Source organism: Micromys minutus, assembly GCF_963924665.1.
Source record: "Micromys minutus genome assembly, chromosome: 3".
NCBI lineage: Eukaryota > Metazoa > Chordata > Mammalia > Rodentia > Muridae > Micromys > Micromys minutus.
This window is the reverse complement of record NC_137972.1, coordinates 33,836,028-33,855,568: the sequence shown is the minus strand read 5'-3', so window position 1 is coordinate 33,855,568 and position 19,541 is coordinate 33,836,028. Positions and strand designations below refer to the sequence as shown.

The window sequence follows — 19,541 nt, the reverse complement described above, 5'->3', positions numbered from 1 at the left end:
ATCTGAAGAGTCTGGGATAGGACATGGTTCCAGCTGTGTGGTTGCTAATTTTCCTTAGCAACAGTGTCTAAGATGCACATTCCTACGTCCATCCTGAGAAAGCATAGAAGAGAAGCCAGTGATCCAGAGGTGAAATTCTCATGAATGGATTTGCCTTAAGCTGTTCCTCAGGCCAAGACTGGAACCATGAGGTTAATAGCCACTATGTTTCTACAGGGACAGCCTTAAACTTACCCTTCATCCAGGTGGCCCCCTTTGCTCCTACTTATCATTTGATTATGAAAGTCCCAGCCCAGAAATCTCTCTGTTTGCTAGGTCATCATCACTGTGGCCAGATTATCTGACATAAGCAACATAAGAAAGGAAGGTTCCATTTTGCCTTGTGGTCTCAGAGGTTTTAGTCAGTGGGCATCATGTGCTTGAGCAAGACAGCACAGGAGAGGGATCATGTGGGTGGATTGGAAACATCCAACCAATAGACAGATAATGGAGAGAGGAAATAGAGGAAGGGGCCAAGCCAGGGTAGAGCCTCTAGATACAGGTCTGTAGCAATCTACTTCCCAGATCTGGCTAAGCCTTATCTCCTACCCTCCATCATCCATCAATATCATCATAGCATTTATTAGGTCAAGGCCTTTATGAAGTGGTGGTTTTTAGAAGTAATCTCTCAAACATTCCCCAGAACGGAACTGTAGTAATCTCCTGGACAATTGTCAATCCAACCAAATGGATAGCCAAGATTAGCCATCATGGCCCTGAAGTATGTCTTACAGGAAAGAGACTGGTAGTAAACCAGGTAACCCACAGAAAGATGGCCCAAGAGCCTGGTTTACCCTGTTTTTCCTGACTCTGGACTTCTTAAGTAGCTCCCAGCTCTACCCCAAACTTGCCCCAACTTGGGATTACCATCCAAGAAGCCAAAGCCTCATATTTTACTAGGTGAGAATTCCAAGATTTGGAGGGGGTTTTTTGTCACCTTATTATCTAACAGTGAGCCTTAGTTTTTTTCTGTTTTGTTTCATTTTTTAGTTGTGTGTATATGTATATGTCTCTGCATGGGTATGTACATGTGGTAATAATGCAGCTGCCTGTGGATTCCAGAAGAGAGTATTGGATTTACTGGAACAGAGTTACAGATGGTTGTGAGCTGACAGCTGTGGGTTCTAGGAACTGAACTAAGGCACTGTGCCACCTCCTAAAGCCCTGTAATTAAAAATGAAAAGCTTACTTCTTGGGGTGGATATATGTATCCATCCCAAGACTTTAAAGAGACTGGGATGGATATACATGTAACAAACTTTAAAAAGAAACTAAATCTAATTACCATCATAGTTTCTAGTTTTATAAACTGTTCTCCCCACACACCACCCCAATCCCACTCATTAACTATTCTCTAAAGGTTGTCTACGCTTGAAGAGTAAGTTTTAAAGTTTCCAAAACTTGGGAATGAATCTCTTGATGCCATTGTGATTTCTTTGATTTGCCGTCTCCAAGGGAGAGATGCTGCTTTGAGAATGTACTGGGTCCTACAGATTTGTTCAACCTAGAACTGAAACAAAGACGCTCAGATATTCTGGGTTCTTGCCTGAACTTAACTCTGAGGACTATTTGTAACACTTTGGAAGCATTTAAGTAATTATATTTGCCAGTGAGTGGCATATTCCTCAGTCAGTTATTAGTAGGGAATATGGAATTCCCTGTTAGGATGAATTTGTCTGATGCCTGTGAAAGATGTAATTCTTTGTCTTGCCCCAACAGCAACTTTAAGTCAGTATCTCACTGAGTCATTATGGGGTCACATCTATCACTCTCTGTAGATTCTGAGAGCTTGCTTGTTCATCTCTATATCTATAGTGGGTATCCTTGATGTAGACTGTTGGTGATCCACAAACATGATCCACAAGTAAACAAATGTTCAAGCCAACCTGGGCTCTAGAAGATAGAAACAATTTGGATGGCATCTTGCCTAAGAAGCCAGTGGCATCCCTTTAGCCACATGGCTTGAGCATGAAGCTTTACTCAAACCTTCAGGGTCTCTTTAAATTCTCACAGTTGCCTGGTGTAGTGATTTCATGAGAGCCATGAGATGTGGACTCTCAGGTGTAACCATAGTAGGTAGATTGTCCAAAATCTCATTTCCATAATAGTATCCGAGGATGCCAAGTTAAAACACCCTCTGGATATTTTGGGTTTTGCTATTTGCTTCAGAAGAAAGCATCTGAGTTCTCTATGTCTCCTTAAAGCAGGAAAAAGGATCCTAATGAAGGCAGCTTAGCAGCAGAGGAGCCCATAAAACTGTGTCCCCAGGAGCCACATTGCCAAGTATGGGCCAGAGCCACTCTCTGAAGCCTATGGATGGATAGATAGATAAATAGATGGATGGATAGATGGATGGATAGATGGATGGATGGATGGATGGATGGATGGATGGATGGATGGATGGATAGACAGACAGCCTTAAAGGAGTCCTGCTTTAAAAACTATTATCCAATAATCTCAGGGTTCCTTGCATTGTATTATAGAAACACATACAAAGAATCTAACACTTTTTTCATCTCCCTACCATGGACTCCAACCCTTGACACTGAATCATGGCCCTCTGTCACACAAGATCTCCCACAATATCATATTGCCTGTTGCTATACATCCTTCTCTTCCCCCAGAGGCTTATTAAGCTAGGCCATGTCCTTCCTTTAAAACCTCAATATAGCAGCAATGACCATTAGGCTACTGAATTCTCCGCACCCTCATCACACCATTCTCAGAGTATCATGCCAGAGCCCTCTGGATAACTCTCACCAACAGACTATGATTCATGGAAATCCCAATACTAGATAGGAGCCAGGATGCAAGACACAGCTCTGCCTGAATCCCATCTGCCCAATGGCTATAGCTCTTCTCTAATGAGGATGAAGTCAGTTCATAGATCCAGACACCAGGCTTAGCTTTTAAAGTCTAGTATGTCAGGCAGACCCGCCAATAGGGCACGTTGACCTGAATCACCAGAAGCACATTTGTCTGCTTGGGCAATGAACTAAGAGGTGTGGCTGTCTGCACCAGCATTAGAACAGATCAAAAATCACTATCATCACACTGACAGTGGGAGACAAAAGCATGGTAGAAACACCCTCAGCCATGGATTCTTCAATAAAGCTTCTCCATAAGAAAGCCCCAAGATAGAAACACCCCATCCCTAAACCAACTCATCTGCTATCACTCCTGGAGGGAAGCAGGGAGGAAGAGACTGGCTTTTCAAATCACAAAGGTTAATTAAATATCTTTAAATCTTTAGGATGACCATGAGATAGCTTGGAATCATTAGCTTTCCCAGATGAAGATTCTGGTACACAACCATAGTAGTTTGCTAAGTAGTGGTGGGCTGATTCATACCTAGAGTCTTGTCATCACTAGCAATGTGGTACAAGCAATCCTGGAAACAGCTCCTACAAAGAATGTGTGTGTGTGTGTGTGTGTGTGTGTGTGTGTGTGTGTGTGTGTGTGTGTGTGTGTGTGTGTACATGTGTGCATGCTCGCTGAAGTCTGGAATGAGCCCAGCACCTGACATCCCTCACACCCCAGCCTGCTGGAGAATTAAACCCTTTTCTCTGTGTTCTAGAAAGAGCAGAAGGACACCCTACCCCAGCTCGGGTCTCTCCTCATGGGTCTCAGGAACATCTCAAGGCTCTGGCCAAGGAGTAGTGAATGCCATAAACCTGTGCTATACCCCACCAAAGTGCCTCACTCTCTTTTAAGCCCCCATTTTTCTCTTCTGGATAGGATTTATGGATGCCCGCAGTATGCGTGCTCTGACTGCTGACATTTCCAAGGGCAGTTTCTCTGCTTTTGGAGAGCTCAGTGAATGTTCTCTTGGAAATTGAATATGCAGGGTTCCCAGGCATGTCACTGTGCCCAGGCATTTCCGCTTTTCCACCACCCCACACTTGAAACTCAATGAAGGGGACAGAGTGCCAGAACAGAGCATAAAATGTACTCTCTGCTCTGTAAAGCTAAACATTCTTACCATGTGCCCCAGCACTCCCACTTCTCCAAGTCCCTTCCTCAGGTCAGGTGATCTGAGAGCAAGCCACTGACAGTGAAGGAGGAGGAGTGTGCAGAGGCTCCCCACAGTCCTGAGAATGCATCCACAAGATCCCAACATACCCAGTGGGATGTCAGAAGTGGTCCAACTCTTTTTCCCCTACCTCCCCACAAAAATCCAAAAGGATGTACAGCCAGCCTTGGACTCCACCCTCCTCCATAGGAGGGCCTCTCAGATGGAATCTCACAGTCACTGGCAGCTCAAGCTGAGGCTTATCCCAGAAGGGACATATTTGTGGGCAAGGGACTTCCAAGTTTTTGTCTGAGCAGATGTTTGGCTTGTGGGATGTGCAGACTGGCTGTCTTTCCTGCCAGCTCTACTTGGGACTCCCTCAGCCCCTCTGTGAGCTACCTCTCTTTGAGCTGCAGAGCACTGAGGAACCACCCAGTCACAGACAAGCCTGGTCCCTCCACCTTCCCTGACCCAAGTACCAATGAGTGGAAACTGGGAGAAGCTCTCAAAATCACCATGGTAACCAGGCTTCCCTGGCCTCTGCCTTCTTTCTTCTTTGTGGGGATATTTTAATGACATTTGAAAAGATCATTTTTCCAAAGGAAAAAAATCCCTTTATCCCATTTTTTTATACTATAAATACTTTCCCATGTGGGCATGTGACTTTTATAGTCATTTTTTCCCTTCTTCTAAGTGGGCTGCATAATATTTCGTTGACTAAAACAGCTAGTGGCAAGCTATTTTCAATAAAGGACAGAGGGTGAATATATAAAAGGTGTCAACTGGATTCAACACAACCCTGTATCATGCTGCTATAGGCTCTATCTAAACAAGTGGTTGTCTGTGGGCCAATAAAACTTTATTTATAAAAGCAAAGGAGTTTATTTATAGAGAAATGTAGTTTGCTGACTCCTGAGCCAAAAAAAAAAAAAAAAACCTATCTTCAGCTTTTTTTTCTAATTATTGGAGCTGTGTCCTTTTTATTTTTTTTTCTTTTGCTTGTTGTTTTGATAGGTTAAAAGTGATGTTGATTACAATGGTGGTGTTAGTGATAGTGTTGGTTATGATAGTGGGGGATAGTCATAACAGTGATGATGTTGGTGTAGATGATGATGATGGTGATGATTATAGTCATGGTGGTGATAATGATGCCAGTGGTGGTGACAGGGATGCTGGGGATGGTCCTAGTGATGGTGATGTTGATCATGGTGTTGGTGATGGTCCTAGTGGTGATGATGATGATAATGATGATGGTGATAATAATTTGATGATAAGAGGTTGAAAATGTTGTGAGATGACATCTTTTACTTATGCCAGATACAAGCTAGGAAATGTTTATATCATTTTATCTAATCCCAAAAATTACACTATACAGAATTGTGTGTGTGTTCTTTCCAATTTTAAAAAAAAGCATTTCGTTTTTAAACTTTTATCTGTATGAGTGCTTGCCTAAATGTATATATGTGTGCCATGTATGTCTGATACCTTTCAAGGCCAGAAGAAGATTCAGATACCCTGCAACTAAAGTTACATATGGTTGTGAGCTGATATGTGGGTGCTGGGAACTGATCCTCTACAAGAGCAGCCAGTGCTTCTAAGTGCTGATCTATCTCTCTAGCCACTTCCTTTCTCCTCTAGAAGCATGTGATACTGCAGATATCCCATGTCCCTCGGTCTAAGCATTGTGCATGTCCCCTGAAACAAAGACCACACTGAAAATTTTCTGTGCTCAGCTGTGAATCAATTTATTTTCTATGAAAAGCTGGTCCGTGCGTTCATGGTGATCGGAGCGACATCGTAAAATAAATGCAGGCTACTGTATTTTTCTTAGGAGAATAACCTATGTGCTTCATGCCCATCTCAGTATTGAACAAATAACAGGGGTCCAATTAAAAACACCTGATGTTCAGCCTCTCTGGGCAAAGGTTCTGTAGTTGCAACCTTCTCTAAGAACACACACTTGGTAGAAGGGCTGTTAGCAATAATAACCACCATGGATGACGAGCTTCCTATAAGCCAATGGCTACCACTGTTACTGAGGCTTGGGAAAGCCCCATTTTCCCCTATGCTTCCCTAGGGATGAAGCTATGGTACTGACCATCTTCCTGGCCTGGGTCCCTAACCACTGTGAACCCAGTGTGCTCCTTCTTCACCCTCTGGAAGGCCAATGTGTAAGAAAACAGAATCTGAGATAGCTAAGCCTACAGAAATGATGCCAGACAAAAAATGGGGGGAGGGGTTCTGTGGGACCCAAGACCAAAAAGCAAAGATGAATACTAAAAACCATAAGAGGACATGGGAGATGCTGTTTATAAATAAATTGTTGAGTGTTTGTGTTGGAGCAAAGCCAGTGCCTAAATTCAAGGCCTTGTGTTAATATTTACTGGAGTGCAGTGGTGAGATTTTCACAAGGCACTTTGGATTTAGACTGGGTAGAGCTTCGGATAAGAGCTTTCCAGGAGAAAAACAGCGTGATTGGGGAGTTCTTCTGGCAAGCCTAAGGCAGAGGTTACTGTAGCTTCAGAGGCCTTTCTGTGCACTTGAATTTCTCTGAATCTTAGTCCTTTTGTACATTTCTACAGTCACATAGCTCTTGCCCACTGTCCTGAACCTGCTTTGGCCTGAAATACTTTGTATCACACTGCAGCTACATGATTCCATGTGTCCCTTTTCAATGTAGTTTTTCTTGTTATGTTGTGAAACAAGCCATCCGGGCCAAGTGACTATGTCAAGAGGTCCCTTTTGCCCTTAATCAGCCATTTAACCAAAACTCCATAGGATATCTTGTCTCTACCCACTCAGCTTTACTTTGAGTAGAAGTCTACACTTAGGTTTGGACTAGACTGAGGACAACGCACAGGCAGGGTCTCCTTGGGACTCTACTCCTACCTCCTGCATGTGATGATCACCTTGGTATGGACGTTTCTGAGTACTGTAACTTTGTTCTCAGAAATTCCCAGGGGCACATCTTGAGAAACAGATTCTGGGTAACGCTACATAGGTGATCCTTAACTTATGACAGCTCTGGTTAAGAATGTTCAAATTGGCACTGTTGTTAAAAAGGGATAGGGTTTGGGAGACAAACCTTGACTAGCCGTGGATACTGTTCTCTTCCATGGCACTGGGCAGGACAGCAGGGCACGGCTGCTGGTTAGACACTCCATTGTAAGGGCCAATATGAAGACCCTACTGAACTGTGATGCCGAGTCAGGAGGCTGATTGTTGGCAGTGTTGGCAATGTATATTTTCCACTTCTGATGGCCCAGCCCTGTCATAAACAAAGGAGCACCCTCCTATTTTGTGCCATATGGTGGCACTCTGCCCAGTCTCTTCCACTAAACTGAGACATGATTTCTCAGAGAAAGGGAACTGAATGCCATGCTGATTACAAGAGTATCCAGGACAATGTACAATCTGAACATCCCAGAGCAGGGAACCCATAGACCCACAAAGGCTCAGCAACCAACAGCTGAGTGTGATCCATTCTTGTCCTTATCAAAACAGATGTTTAAACACTGCCTAGGTCCAAGCACAAGATACTCAAAATCGCTCATTTTAACTTGTTTGTTCTATTCATTTACTTGTTGCCCTGGCTGGTCTCTAGTTTGTTGTAGAGATCTCCCTGCTTTCATCCCCTGGGCTCTGAGATTATAAATATGAGCCACTGCATTTGACAATTTAACTAAGCCTCTTACACTACGGTGTGAGTCACAGAAAGGCATGGACAGGGAGAAAAACCTCTTACTCATTCTACCCCTGAGAAGTTCTGTCCCACATCCCCTCTCCCTGGGGGAAAGTGCTATGCAGACAAGGTTCTCTGGGAGATATTGGGAGCCTTATGAGCATACTTGGGAACAGGAGCAAAATCAGTTGATGTGCTCCTAAATGACCTCCTAAGTGACTTTTACCCTAGTCCCAAGAAAATTCTGCCTGCCTGTACAGCTTCCTTTACCAAAAAGTCCAAGAATGGTCACACTGGGCTTTCTTTAAAAGGGTTAAAATGTACCCCCATAGGAATTCAAATTAGCCTTTGTAGTACCTGAGCCACAGTGAACTGTGTACAAAACACACATGTCAGACCAGATTTTAGCAGTCCACCCTTAAAAGTACACACATCTCCTTAGGTTTTGCAAACCCCTGACCTACTGAAAATCAAAAGCTCTAGAGAAAGAGAGTAAAAAAGTATATTGCTGTGAACCCTCCAGGGGACCCCAGACAGGAGGAGCCTAAGGACCAGGGTCTCCAAGTAGGCAGGGCTAGAGAAATAGAGCAGTGACCACAAGCCCAGAGCTGAGAGTCACTGGGCATGGAGCTGTTACACAAGGTGTTCAGACTGGAACCCACAACTGGGTTCTCTGAAGAGCAGTAAGCAATCTTAATGACTAAGCCATCTCTACAATGCCTATAATAGACTTTTAACTTATACCTCCCCATTTAAACATGGTAAAATGTTAATATTTGGGAGTTGGGCTGGCAGTACTTTGTATTAAAATTAGTATCCAAAAGAAAGACCAAGATCAGCAAATGTTGGATGGTCAGACAATAAACATTTCCGGTACTCTGAGCCAACAGCTAAAATTTATGACACCCTTGTGAGCAATTTACATAACAAAAGAGAAAATTCCATGACATTTTCACTCAGGCAATTGAAAGTGTAGTCATGAAGTACAGTTCTTCTTAAAAATCAAAGCCTGCTAATGAGGAAAATAGAGTTCTTTTTGAGGATAAAGTATTTGCTAATATTTGCTAATACCTGGAGCAACCCCAGGCAGCTGTTTGCTGACACCAGAGTAAAAACCTGGGCTTTGGAGATGGCTTGGCCTGGGTTCTCACTCCAGCTTTATCTTCTAAAATTTTCTATCACTGAGCAAGTCACCAAATATCTCAAAGGGAAAACAACAGTTTTTCTGATACAGAAATGACTGCCAGGTGTGTAATGATGGGTATAATATCCCAAGTACACTGCAGTGTACAAACATGCCCTAAGGGCATGAGAACTATCATTCTCCTGGGGCTTTGTGGAGTAGAAGAGAATTCAAAGGGGCTCAAGAGAATTTATGTTGTAAGACTACCAAATGTCCATTCCTAAGAAGATGAAAAAAATACTTTTATAAAGTGAGAAAAGATGGAGGGAGGGAGGGAGGGAGGGAGGGAGGGAGGGAGGGAGAGAGGAATGGAGGGATGGAGGGAGGGAGGGAGGGATGGAGGGATGAATGGATGGATGGATAGATGGGTGGATGGGTGGATGGGTGGGTGGGTGGGTGAGTGGGTGGGTGGGTGTGTGGGTGGGTGGATGAATGGATGGGTGGGTGGATGGATGGATGGATGGATGGATGGATGGATGGATGGATGGATGGGTGGGTGGGTGGGTGGATGGGTGGGTGGGTGGGTGGGTGGATGGATGGATGGATGGATGGATGGATGGATAGATGGATGGATGGGTGACTGGGTGGATGGGTGGATGAGTGGATGGATGGATGGATGGGTGACTGGGTGGATGGGTGGATGAGTGGGTGAGTAGGTGGATTGATGGATGGATAGATATGTGCATAGATTGATAAATGGGTGAACAGATAGATAGTGGATGAGTGGATGTGTGGTTTGGTGAATGGGTAGGTGGGCAAAGGGATGGATAGATAGGTTGATATATAGATGAATGAGTATGTGAGAACACTGCTGAGCAACACTCATAAACCCAGATCTGTCAACCAATGGTTCTCAAAATACCTTTAGGGTAACCTGTGAGGTCAAGGTCTTAAATAGATTCTACATATTGTATGTATCTTCTTAAACTATGAAAGAATAGAAGGCTTTTTACATGAAGGACATGAAGTAAGCTTCTTGCAAAGAGAAAAAAGAAATTTTCATTGTGGATAAGCCTGACAACCAAGTCTTAGTTGGGAGTCAAGGTCAAGAATATTGACCTTGGTCAACACTCCTCCTTAGGCGACATAGTGACAGCAAATACTCCTGGTAGCAGGTAAAGGAAACAGTGATGACCTTTGAAGTCCTCATCTAAGTGTTAGCCCATAATGCTGGCATCAGGCAGATTCTAATTGGCATAGATTTTACCAAATATGTGACCATGGCTACCCCAAGCTGTCAAGGTCTCCCAGAGACATGTTAAGAATGTCTTCCCTCAAAGAGAAGCCTGTAAAAGCCAAGGACTATGTATGGAGTCCTGGGTGTGTAGCAAAATAGAGAAAGGGGAGCACATAAAATCTGGGGGTACCTGAATGAGGTCCCTCAGTGACTTACTACTATTAGCTCATCTGCAAATACAAGCCATTAGAACAGAGGAAATGGAACACAGTGTATGGGGATTTTTTTCTTTTTTTCTTTTCTGTAAATCTTAAATGATTCAAGAATAAAAGCCGGTCAGAAGACAATACAGGGAAAGAAATCTATTTAAAGTTGAACAAAAAGAAAGATTCCTAGGACCTAGTATTGTATGTGGACATTTTTTGTTTGTTTGTTTGTTTGTTTGTTTATATTTTAAGGGGACACACAAGTACCAGAGCACACATGTGAAGTTCGGGGACAATATGCTAGAGTCAATTCTTTCTGTCCACTGTGTGGGCTGCAGGGGTAAAAGACAGGCCATCAGGCTTGGCAGCAAGCACCTTTACCCACTAAACCATCTCAGCCCGTGACTAACTTCTGCAAAACTGCCACTCGTTGGGTTTTGATGTAGAGTCAAAGACGCATATCCTGTTTTCTTGGCAGGCTATTAAAATACTCCTCCCTTCCTAGTTCAACTTATCAACGAGAGGCCAGAGTTCCTCCACAGATCTCAACTAAATTGGCACAAGGCAAAATACAGACAGAGCAGTAGTTAAGAGACTCCAGCTGGCTTAAGTGCGTTATTTAAAAGATTTTCAAACTGTATAGTTTGAAATAGAGCATTTTCAATTGTTCTTCTCACAAATCTTTTGGTTTTTGTTTTAGAAAATACAGTTGTTTTCAGGCATAATACACATCTGCTAACAAGCCACATACGCTTATGCCTCTTATTATGGGGGAATCAGTAGTTTAAACTTTCATAGTTTTAATTTCTCTTAAGGTGACAATCAATCCCTGTTTTTCACATCAACAAAAACTTTGTAGCAATATTGATACCTATGAGTATATAAACAGTGATGAGACTAATAAAATTGAGAATCTCGGGGATCAAGAAGGTACTATATTAAATCTTCACGAGGTAGACAATACATTTACAGATGGCAAAACCAAAGAACAAAGAGGTCTTTTAACTTTCCTGGCATCGCACAGAAAGTAGAGAGGGTAGAACTGGGATTTTCAAGACCTACATCACATGCCTCCTTCTCTCTCTTATATCCCTTCCAGGTCTGTGAGCTCTGCAAGGGAGCAGCCCCTGCTGACAGCCCTGTGGTCTATGCTGACAGGGCAGGATACAGCAAGCAGTGGCACCCCACATGCTTCCTGTGTATCAAGTGCTCAGAGCCACTGGTGGACCTCATCTACTTCTGGAAGGATGGTGCACCCTGGTGTGGCCGCCACTACTGCGAGAGCCTGCGACCCCGGTGCTCAGGCTGTGACGAGGTGAGCGTCAGAAGGCTGACCGGGGCGAGTGGCTGTGACCCTATTGGGTCACAATGGTGTGGCTTTGCTGATGATGTGGTGTGGCTTTGAGCAAATTGTGTTGGGCCTCACTGGGTACTCCAAACCTCTGTTTTCTTGTCTACAAAATGGGCCTGAGATAAAAATGGTGACACATGTTGCTTATAATCTTAGGACTTTGGAGGTTGGGTGTAGGAGGACCACCCTGATAGCTGAGCTAGTGAAATGCTTGCCCTGCAGGTATGAAGACTTGGATTTGAATCCTTAGACATCAGTATTGGTTCTTGCTTGGAAGAAACCCCTTGGTTTCTTGCCCTCAGAGAATGACCACCGGATGCTTCTCCATCATTGCTGTCTTCCAGGGTCACGCCAGTTATGTAATCCCAACTCGGGAAACTGGCCTCTGGATTTGCCCAAGAAACATTTCACAGATGAATAAATAAAAGCCTGCCTGTAGCAGAATATTATTTTTGTCCTGTCTGAAAAGCTAAGACACAAGCATGACGCTCAGCAGTGACCACACCACCTCGGGTTGCTTCATGGAGGCCTTCCGACAGAAATGGAATGGGTTAAACCGCCATTCCATAATTTACCGTCTCCACGTTGTCTCTTTCTAAGAGCAGAACTTCAAGCATGCATCCCTTCTGTCTCTCGTTCCAGATCATCTTCTCAGAAGACTACCAGCGTGTGGAAGACCTGGCCTGGCACCGGAAACACTTCATTTGTGAGGGCTGTGAGCAGCTGCTGAGCGGCCGTGCATACATCGTCACCAAGGGTCAGCTCCTGTGCCCCACTTGCAGCAAATCCAAACGCTCCTGAAGGGCTGCCCACCCACAACCAGCAGAGTCTATCAGATCCCACCAGGAGACTGAAGCCATCCTTTGGGGCGGATGCCACAGCCAGCAAGAAGTGTATAATCTAGGTCGAGTGGGGTTAGATCTTTGAGAGTCAGTAGTTTCAAAACCAGAAGTATGCTAAGAAGTCTTAGAATGGATTTATTGATTCCTATCAGCAACCAACTAAAGACACACCAGTATCCTGCAAGGGAGCCCTAGGAAAAATTTCCCAGAATGCATTTCTGAGGGATCCAATCAAGTAGATGTAGATATGCTTTTTTTTTCCCCCTCGTGGACATGGGATCTCTCCAGGGGCAGACAGGATGGAATTTCAACTCTCTTCTGTTTGCCTCTTTCTCAAGTGGAATCTGAATCCTCAATAAACAAGATTTTTGGCATGATAAACATATCAATAAAAGGTTTATGGATTTCTCACGCACAACACTTTTATCCAGTCATTTATAACACGACACGAATTCTATACCATGTGATTAGCCCCAAGCCCTTGAGTTGATACTGCCAGGAGATTAGGAAATGCTAATGAATTACTTCAATAGTTGTGCCTAATAGAATCTTGCCTCCTCTCCTCTGTTGCCCATGCGCCAAGATCCCTAATAAAAACACATACTCATATTCCATGGTACCCTAAAACTAGAAATGTTACTAAAATTAAGGTTTGAAGTCTGTGCCCATGGCAGCCCTAACAACAAGCTAGGCTCAGCCATTCATCCCCAATAAGCCAATTAAAAGAGCCAAATTAATAGTGGAAAACATAAAAAGGAAATTTATTTAACTTGTGTGCATAACTAAGCAGCCCTGGCCAAGTGTGGTCCTGCTATGTCTTCACTGTCTCTGCCACTGGTCAAGCCATCTTGTATGAAATCTTACTGGGTGACAGATTTCCCTCCCTGGCTAGGATCAGGTTTCATTGAGCCTTTTCCTTCTCCCAGAATAAGACTCCTGGGAGGGAATTCCAGTTCCCTGGGGAGCTGTTTAATAATCTGATAGACAAAGAGGAAGAGAAAAAATTTTTGTAGAACATTCTCATTCCTTCCAGGCAAGCCGGCTTCTGGAGCTGATGATCTTCCAGCCAAAGGGCCCAGCTCAGCTGTCCTTAGCATCGTGACAGGTCATTAGTGAACCTCCCTGAGAGACCTGGCAATGCTAGGAGCTGCCCACGGCACCTTTGCTTACCCAGTGAATGGGACACGGTGCCCAGGAAACATAAATCTTCTAAACTATGGCGGTTTTTATGAGGACGCTCTCCATTTTTACATGATGCCAACTGAACATTTTGTGAGCCAAACAGAACAAGTTTGGCGGCATGAATTTTATCTCCCTTTTATGGTCTGAGTATTTTCAGTCTTCAAGTTCATTTTCTTCACACAGTTTCTAAGTACCATGTCTTTTTCTACCAGAGATACAAGGATAAAAAGACACAAGCTCCACACGTCCCAGCCATCAGTGTTCTTCTTAAAAGTCCCATCTGCTGCTCTGACTCTTATCTGCTCCAGCCCCATCTATGTGTTTCCCAAATCTCCTACCTCGGTGGGCATCAGCCCCTGGTGCATATCTCCCACTTCCCTCGGTCTGCTCGCCATTGTACTGACTCAGAGATGAGTTCCAAGCACCTCTTTGTCCTCATTCAACCCCCATGGTTCCCCAGGACCTGCCAAGTTAGAAACAAACTCTGACATTTAGAACGTCCCAAAACTTGGCCCATCTGTCTCTTCAGCCTTAGTACTCTGCTTTTCTAGATTTCTAACTCTCTCTTTCTCTTAGATAGGTTCAAACTCCACCCGCTACCCCAAGCTCCTTCTTGAAGGAGGTTACCTGAAGGTCAAGTCCGTTGTCTATTGAAAATTCACATGCCTTAAAAGAAGAATGAGGCATGGCTCATTTCTTAGACCCTTTCCTGAAGTACCAGAAGAATAGTTTCATTTGTCTACCTGCCCAGACAGCCATCTACCCACCCACCCAGCCAGCGATTGATTACCCACCCAGTCAGCCTTCTACCCACCCAGCCAGCCATCCTAAAAATGTTCAGTAAAGCATTGCAGTTTCTAGTTCTTTTGCTACATGCAGGCTATAACACTCCCATCCCCCCACACACACAAATAAAAATGGCCACTGCCTCTGTGAAATTTAAGGTCTATATAGACCAGTTTCAGGGAAATACATCTACAGGTCAATGTAAAACTATAGTTAATGTGGGTTCTGTCAAAAGAAGATTCACAAAAACAAGAGATAAGACCTAGTCAGGAATGTTAAAATAAAAGCTGGGGGGGGGAGGGGACACTGACAGATGACCTGACATGATCTGGCCCTGATCTGATAAAGAGGGAAGGATCAAAGGTTAAAGATGTGTACATAAATATACACAAAGTACACAAAGGCCCTGTGGAAGACAACTGGTCCATTTTTTAATGGCCAGGTTTTGGTGTTGGCAATACAGGGGTTAATATGAAACATGGACAGACAGGTCAGACTGCACATGTGACCAATGCACAGGGAGTAAGGAGGGTGGCCTTGAGGTACAAGAATAGATAAGACCAGCATGTTCCTCCCTCACAAACACCACAGAAGCTGAGACCCTGTCTTAGGAACCATGAGAGCATTCAAACAGACTCAAGTTGGGGTTGGTGACAGTTGTTCAGGGAGATGACTGGAAGCCTGAATCCTACTGTTGAAATCCCAGCATAATCAGATTGCCTCTTCCTTCAGGATGGCAACCACGCACCCCTTCCTGGAGCATGCCACTGCTCCTTCCGTGCATCTAGGGCCCTGCCCTTGCATTTGGAATGTCTGTGTCCTCTCTTAGGGACTCCCCTCTCCCTCCAGTGGACTGTTCAGGTCAGCACCATTCCACCATCTTCTCCCATTATCTCTCGTGTCACCTCCTGCCTGGCATATGCCGTAGCAGACAAACAATGCTCTTTTCTTGTTCTCCCTGGCATCTCTACACTGTTTCCAGACAAGCCTCTAGCACACACACATGCATGTAAACGTGCATGCTTGCACACTCTTCTGCTGTGCACTCTCTCCTTCAAGAACAGGGGTTCCCTGGTTCTCACATAGAAGTTGACGTCTCTTTGTCTTGCAATCACATTCCTCGATTATATTTAATTGCTGCCTCTTCCAGGAGGACCCCGAGCCCAGTGGCAGCATACCAGCATCAGGACACAGGTCTTCAATGCCCCAATGTCAGTTCTTGCTCACATGGTCTTATTCCTGAACCAGCAGGGAGAGTGGCTGCCAAAATCACTACATTCTCTAGGCTCCATGATCTATGTATTCAGTAAGCCCCGGGACTGACAGCATTCCAACACTTTTATCATAGCTCGATTATTTATTGGTGAAAAGCTCCATTTACAAACTTCCTTTTAAATCTTATTTTATTCTTAATGAGCAAATAATCATTAGACATTTTTATGGGGAACAAAAAGGGGCATTTTGATAGATGTACGCAGTGTGGAAGGAGCCATGCTCTTCTTTACCATAGTCTCACCGCCGAAGTTGCCTTGCCCTCTCTCTACAAGGCCTGGCAAAGGATGGAAAACACAAAGAACCAGTGTCTGCTGTGGTTCTCGTTGCTAATTGCACCGTGTTCCCACTGATCAAGATCACAGATACAGATTTCAGACTGAAGCAGACATAGTTGGCCATGTACCCATTCCCAGGCTGCACCACTTCCTGCTTTGTGAGGGTGGGGCACTTCCTGTGACATAAACTGGCTCCCATAGCCTTGTTTCAGGGGAAAAGGGGGCTTCAGCTGTCTTTGGCTTCTCCACCAAGGTGCTTCTTAGTTTCTCTCATACACAGAGAGCATCTTCAGGGAAATTGTGCTTTTGATTCTTTTTTCTGCTGATAGAACCTCAGATTTATTTGAAAGGTGCCAAGAAGAGAACAAAGAGTGGCTAAAGACTTTTTCTGATGTCAGGACTCACCGCATCACCTTCCTCACCACACTAGGGATGGAACCTAGGGACGCCACATGCTAAGCAAGTACTACCACTGAGTCACACCCTCAGCCCTCCCATGGCAACGTTAATGTGTGCTTTCCTTATGCACAAGTCACTGCACAGCCATCAGAGTCAGGAAACAGATGCCCGAGCATTGCAGTCTTGCAAGCCTTAGGTCTAATCCACCATCACCAATGGTCACAATAATGACTTCTCAAACAAAAGAACCCTGTTCAGAGTCACACATCACTTCAGTTATCTGACTACGCATTTCTGGAGCCATTGTACTCTTCATTTCAATTGTTTGATTGACAGATTTTAAAATGATGCCCAATATGAAGTTTTGATATAGACACAAGATATAGAAAACACTCTCAGAAATGCATCTCTACTGAAATGTCACGGAGTGAAGGCACCAGGCCTAGATGTGGCACTTCCCACACGCAGCGTGGCTTCCTGTTGCAAATAATAATCAGATAAACAGAGGTATGAGGCTGCTGTGGGTGTACCTGGTCACTACTTGACAAGTAGAAAGAATACTTTTCTCTATTCAAATGGAATAAATTCACATTAATGACCAGAAGTTCAGTGCACTAAACTTACAGACCAGGAATTTATTGTCACCTAGTACTAGGTACCATACAAAAGGTACATGAAATGTTTTAATGGTTGACCCTGAAATAGTATTGGGATTTTTATGATGCAAATGTGTGTGTCCATGTATATGTGCACATAAATGCAGGTATCCATGAAGGCCAGAAGAGAACATCTGTTACGTGTTCTGTAGTATGTAATGATGTAGTATGCTTGGAACTGAAATTACAAGCAGTTCTGAGCTGTCCAATATAGGCACTGGGATCTAAAATCTGGTCCACTACAAGGAAGCAAGCATTCTTAACTGCTGAATTATCTCTTTAGTTCCCAATAAAAATTACTTAATTAATTTTAGTGCCAAAAATAATACATATACGTATGATTTTTACACCAGCTTCACCAGGAATGCTTGAGAAATAATTTATGCTACTGCAATGTCACTACGGAAGATTAATATCCCAGTTCCTAAGGCCAAGATCACACAGCAGCTAGATACCAGGACTGGATTTTGTCCTCCAACTTTCATCCATGAATGGAGGAGGTACCCATGAAGTGAGACCTTCCTAAGCATCTGTTAAACATGGCTGTTAGAAGAGGTGTTCTTTTTTTAAATGGTGTAGCCACTGAGGGACTGGATAAGAAGACAAACTTTACAAGGTAAGCAAGTAAGGGAGATATGAGAAGGTGATGGAGGGTAAACATAATCACAGTGTGTGTGTGTGTGTGTGTGTGTGTGTGTGTGTGTGTGTGTGTGTGTGTGTATGACTGTCGTGTGACTGTCAAAACATAAGGAGAAGGAAAGAATATAAAGGGTGATGGGAGTGGTGGCACATGCTTGTGGTGGATGGAATAGATGTGGTCCCCATAGATTCATTTGTTTGAATGCTTGGCCATAGGAAGTGACGCTATTAGAAGGTGTGGCTTTGTTGGAGTAGGTGTGGTCTTGTTGGAGGCAGTATATCTCTGTAGAGGTGGGCTTTGAGGCCGTATATGCTCAAGCTATGGCCAGTGTGGTATACAATGCCTTCTGCCTGCAGATCAAGATATAAAGCTCTCAGCATCTTCTCCCCCACCATGTCTGCCTCCATACTACCATATTCCTTTCCATGGTGATGACAGACTAAACCTCTGGAACTGTAAGCAGGCCCCAGTTGAATGTTTTTCTTCATAAAAGTTGCCATGGTCATGGTGTCTCGTCATAGCAATAAAGCCCTAAGACAGTGCCTGACACCTGAACACTGGGAGAGGTGACACAAGAAGCAGGAAGGTACAAGGACTGATAGACCACAGATCGAGACTTTGTACAAATAAGTGCTGGTGACAGCACATCATGACAGGTACTGCCAGCAGTAGGCCGGAATGGAGACAGCTCGGACGCCTGAGGCAGCAGCTCCTAGTAAAAAAGGATAGTGTCTGAGACCCCGAGAAGCGTGAGACACATCCCTTCAGGGGACCCGCCATCTGAAATGGGAGACTGCTGCAGGCTACTGAGTCCCCAGCAAGTAAGGCAGACACAAGAGCTAAAGTAACTATTATAATAGTAAAATGGTCTGAAGAGAAGAACATTCTAGATGTGGGCTTTTATTACCTGAAACCTCACGGCACAGTCTGTAACTACCCATGCAAACAGTACAAAATACTTCCTGAAAGCTACTCAGCGCCTCTGTAGCCTCTTATACCGTTTCCTTGCAGGAGAATCACCCACTGCTCTAAATGTCCTCCTAATTTCTCATCAAATCTGCCCCCATGGGCACCAAAGAAACAGTGACATTGAAAGATGGACCCAAAGGTCATCTCACTTGAGCTCCAAAAACTTGGCTTCTGCCCTGAGAAGGGTCTAAGAATGATGAGGTCATTTCTGAGGACAATGAGGTCATCTAGTGGGGTAGGGATGGCCAGCCACAGCTTTCTCTGCTTCTCACAAGCCGAGACTGGAGGTGATGCTGGGGACTAATTCCCTGGGTTTTGGTTGGTTGGTGTTTTGTTTTCCTTTGCTTTGTCTCGGCTAATGTAAAACTGGCTCATATTCTACTAGCCTGATGCAAAGGGATCCTCACACTCTTGGCTACGCAGAAATAGGAACTGCAGACCTTGACATTATGTCTTCTTGTTGTTGCTGTTCTGTTTGAGGTATGTTTGTTTTTCATGGAGGATTTGGACTTGTGGATAGAACACATATCATGTATATCTATTTGTGATAAGAGGTGGTCTAATTCAAGTCAATACTAAAAAAAAAAAAAAAAAAAAAAAGATAAGAAAAGGATGAACATTCTAGAATCAATATTCCAATCTGCCTTCACGGGAAGGTCCAGCTTTAGCAACAACTGGATCCAGAGTTCAAATTTTAAGCTCAGATTTGGCTTCCTTTCTTCACCTCTCCCTTCTGCTTACCACAGTTTTCCTCCACGTTTCTTCAATCTTCTTCTTCAGGCTCATCCAGAGAGTAGCAAACATATAAGCCAGCACCATGTAAACTCACAGTCTTCCTTGGAGCCCATGAGCCTAGTAAAAATGAAA

The 19,541-nt window shown here is 44.0% G+C and overlaps 1 protein-coding gene across 1 annotated transcript in view; it reads left to right on the top strand.

Moving 5' to 3' along the window:
• LMCD1 (LIM and cysteine rich domains 1) overlaps window positions 1-12,921 on the top strand; it is a 57,925-nt gene extending 45,004 nt beyond the window's left edge. The window contains exons 5-6 of the mRNA XM_080914702.1: window positions 11,399-11,614; window positions 12,293-12,921. Coding sequence (XP_080770828.1) covers window positions 11,399-11,614; window positions 12,293-12,451 — 375 coding nt within the window. The 3' untranslated portion in view covers window positions 12,452-12,921. The remainder of the gene's footprint in view (window positions 1-11,398; window positions 11,615-12,292) is intronic.
• Window positions 12,922-19,541: the final 6,620 nt, after the last annotated feature.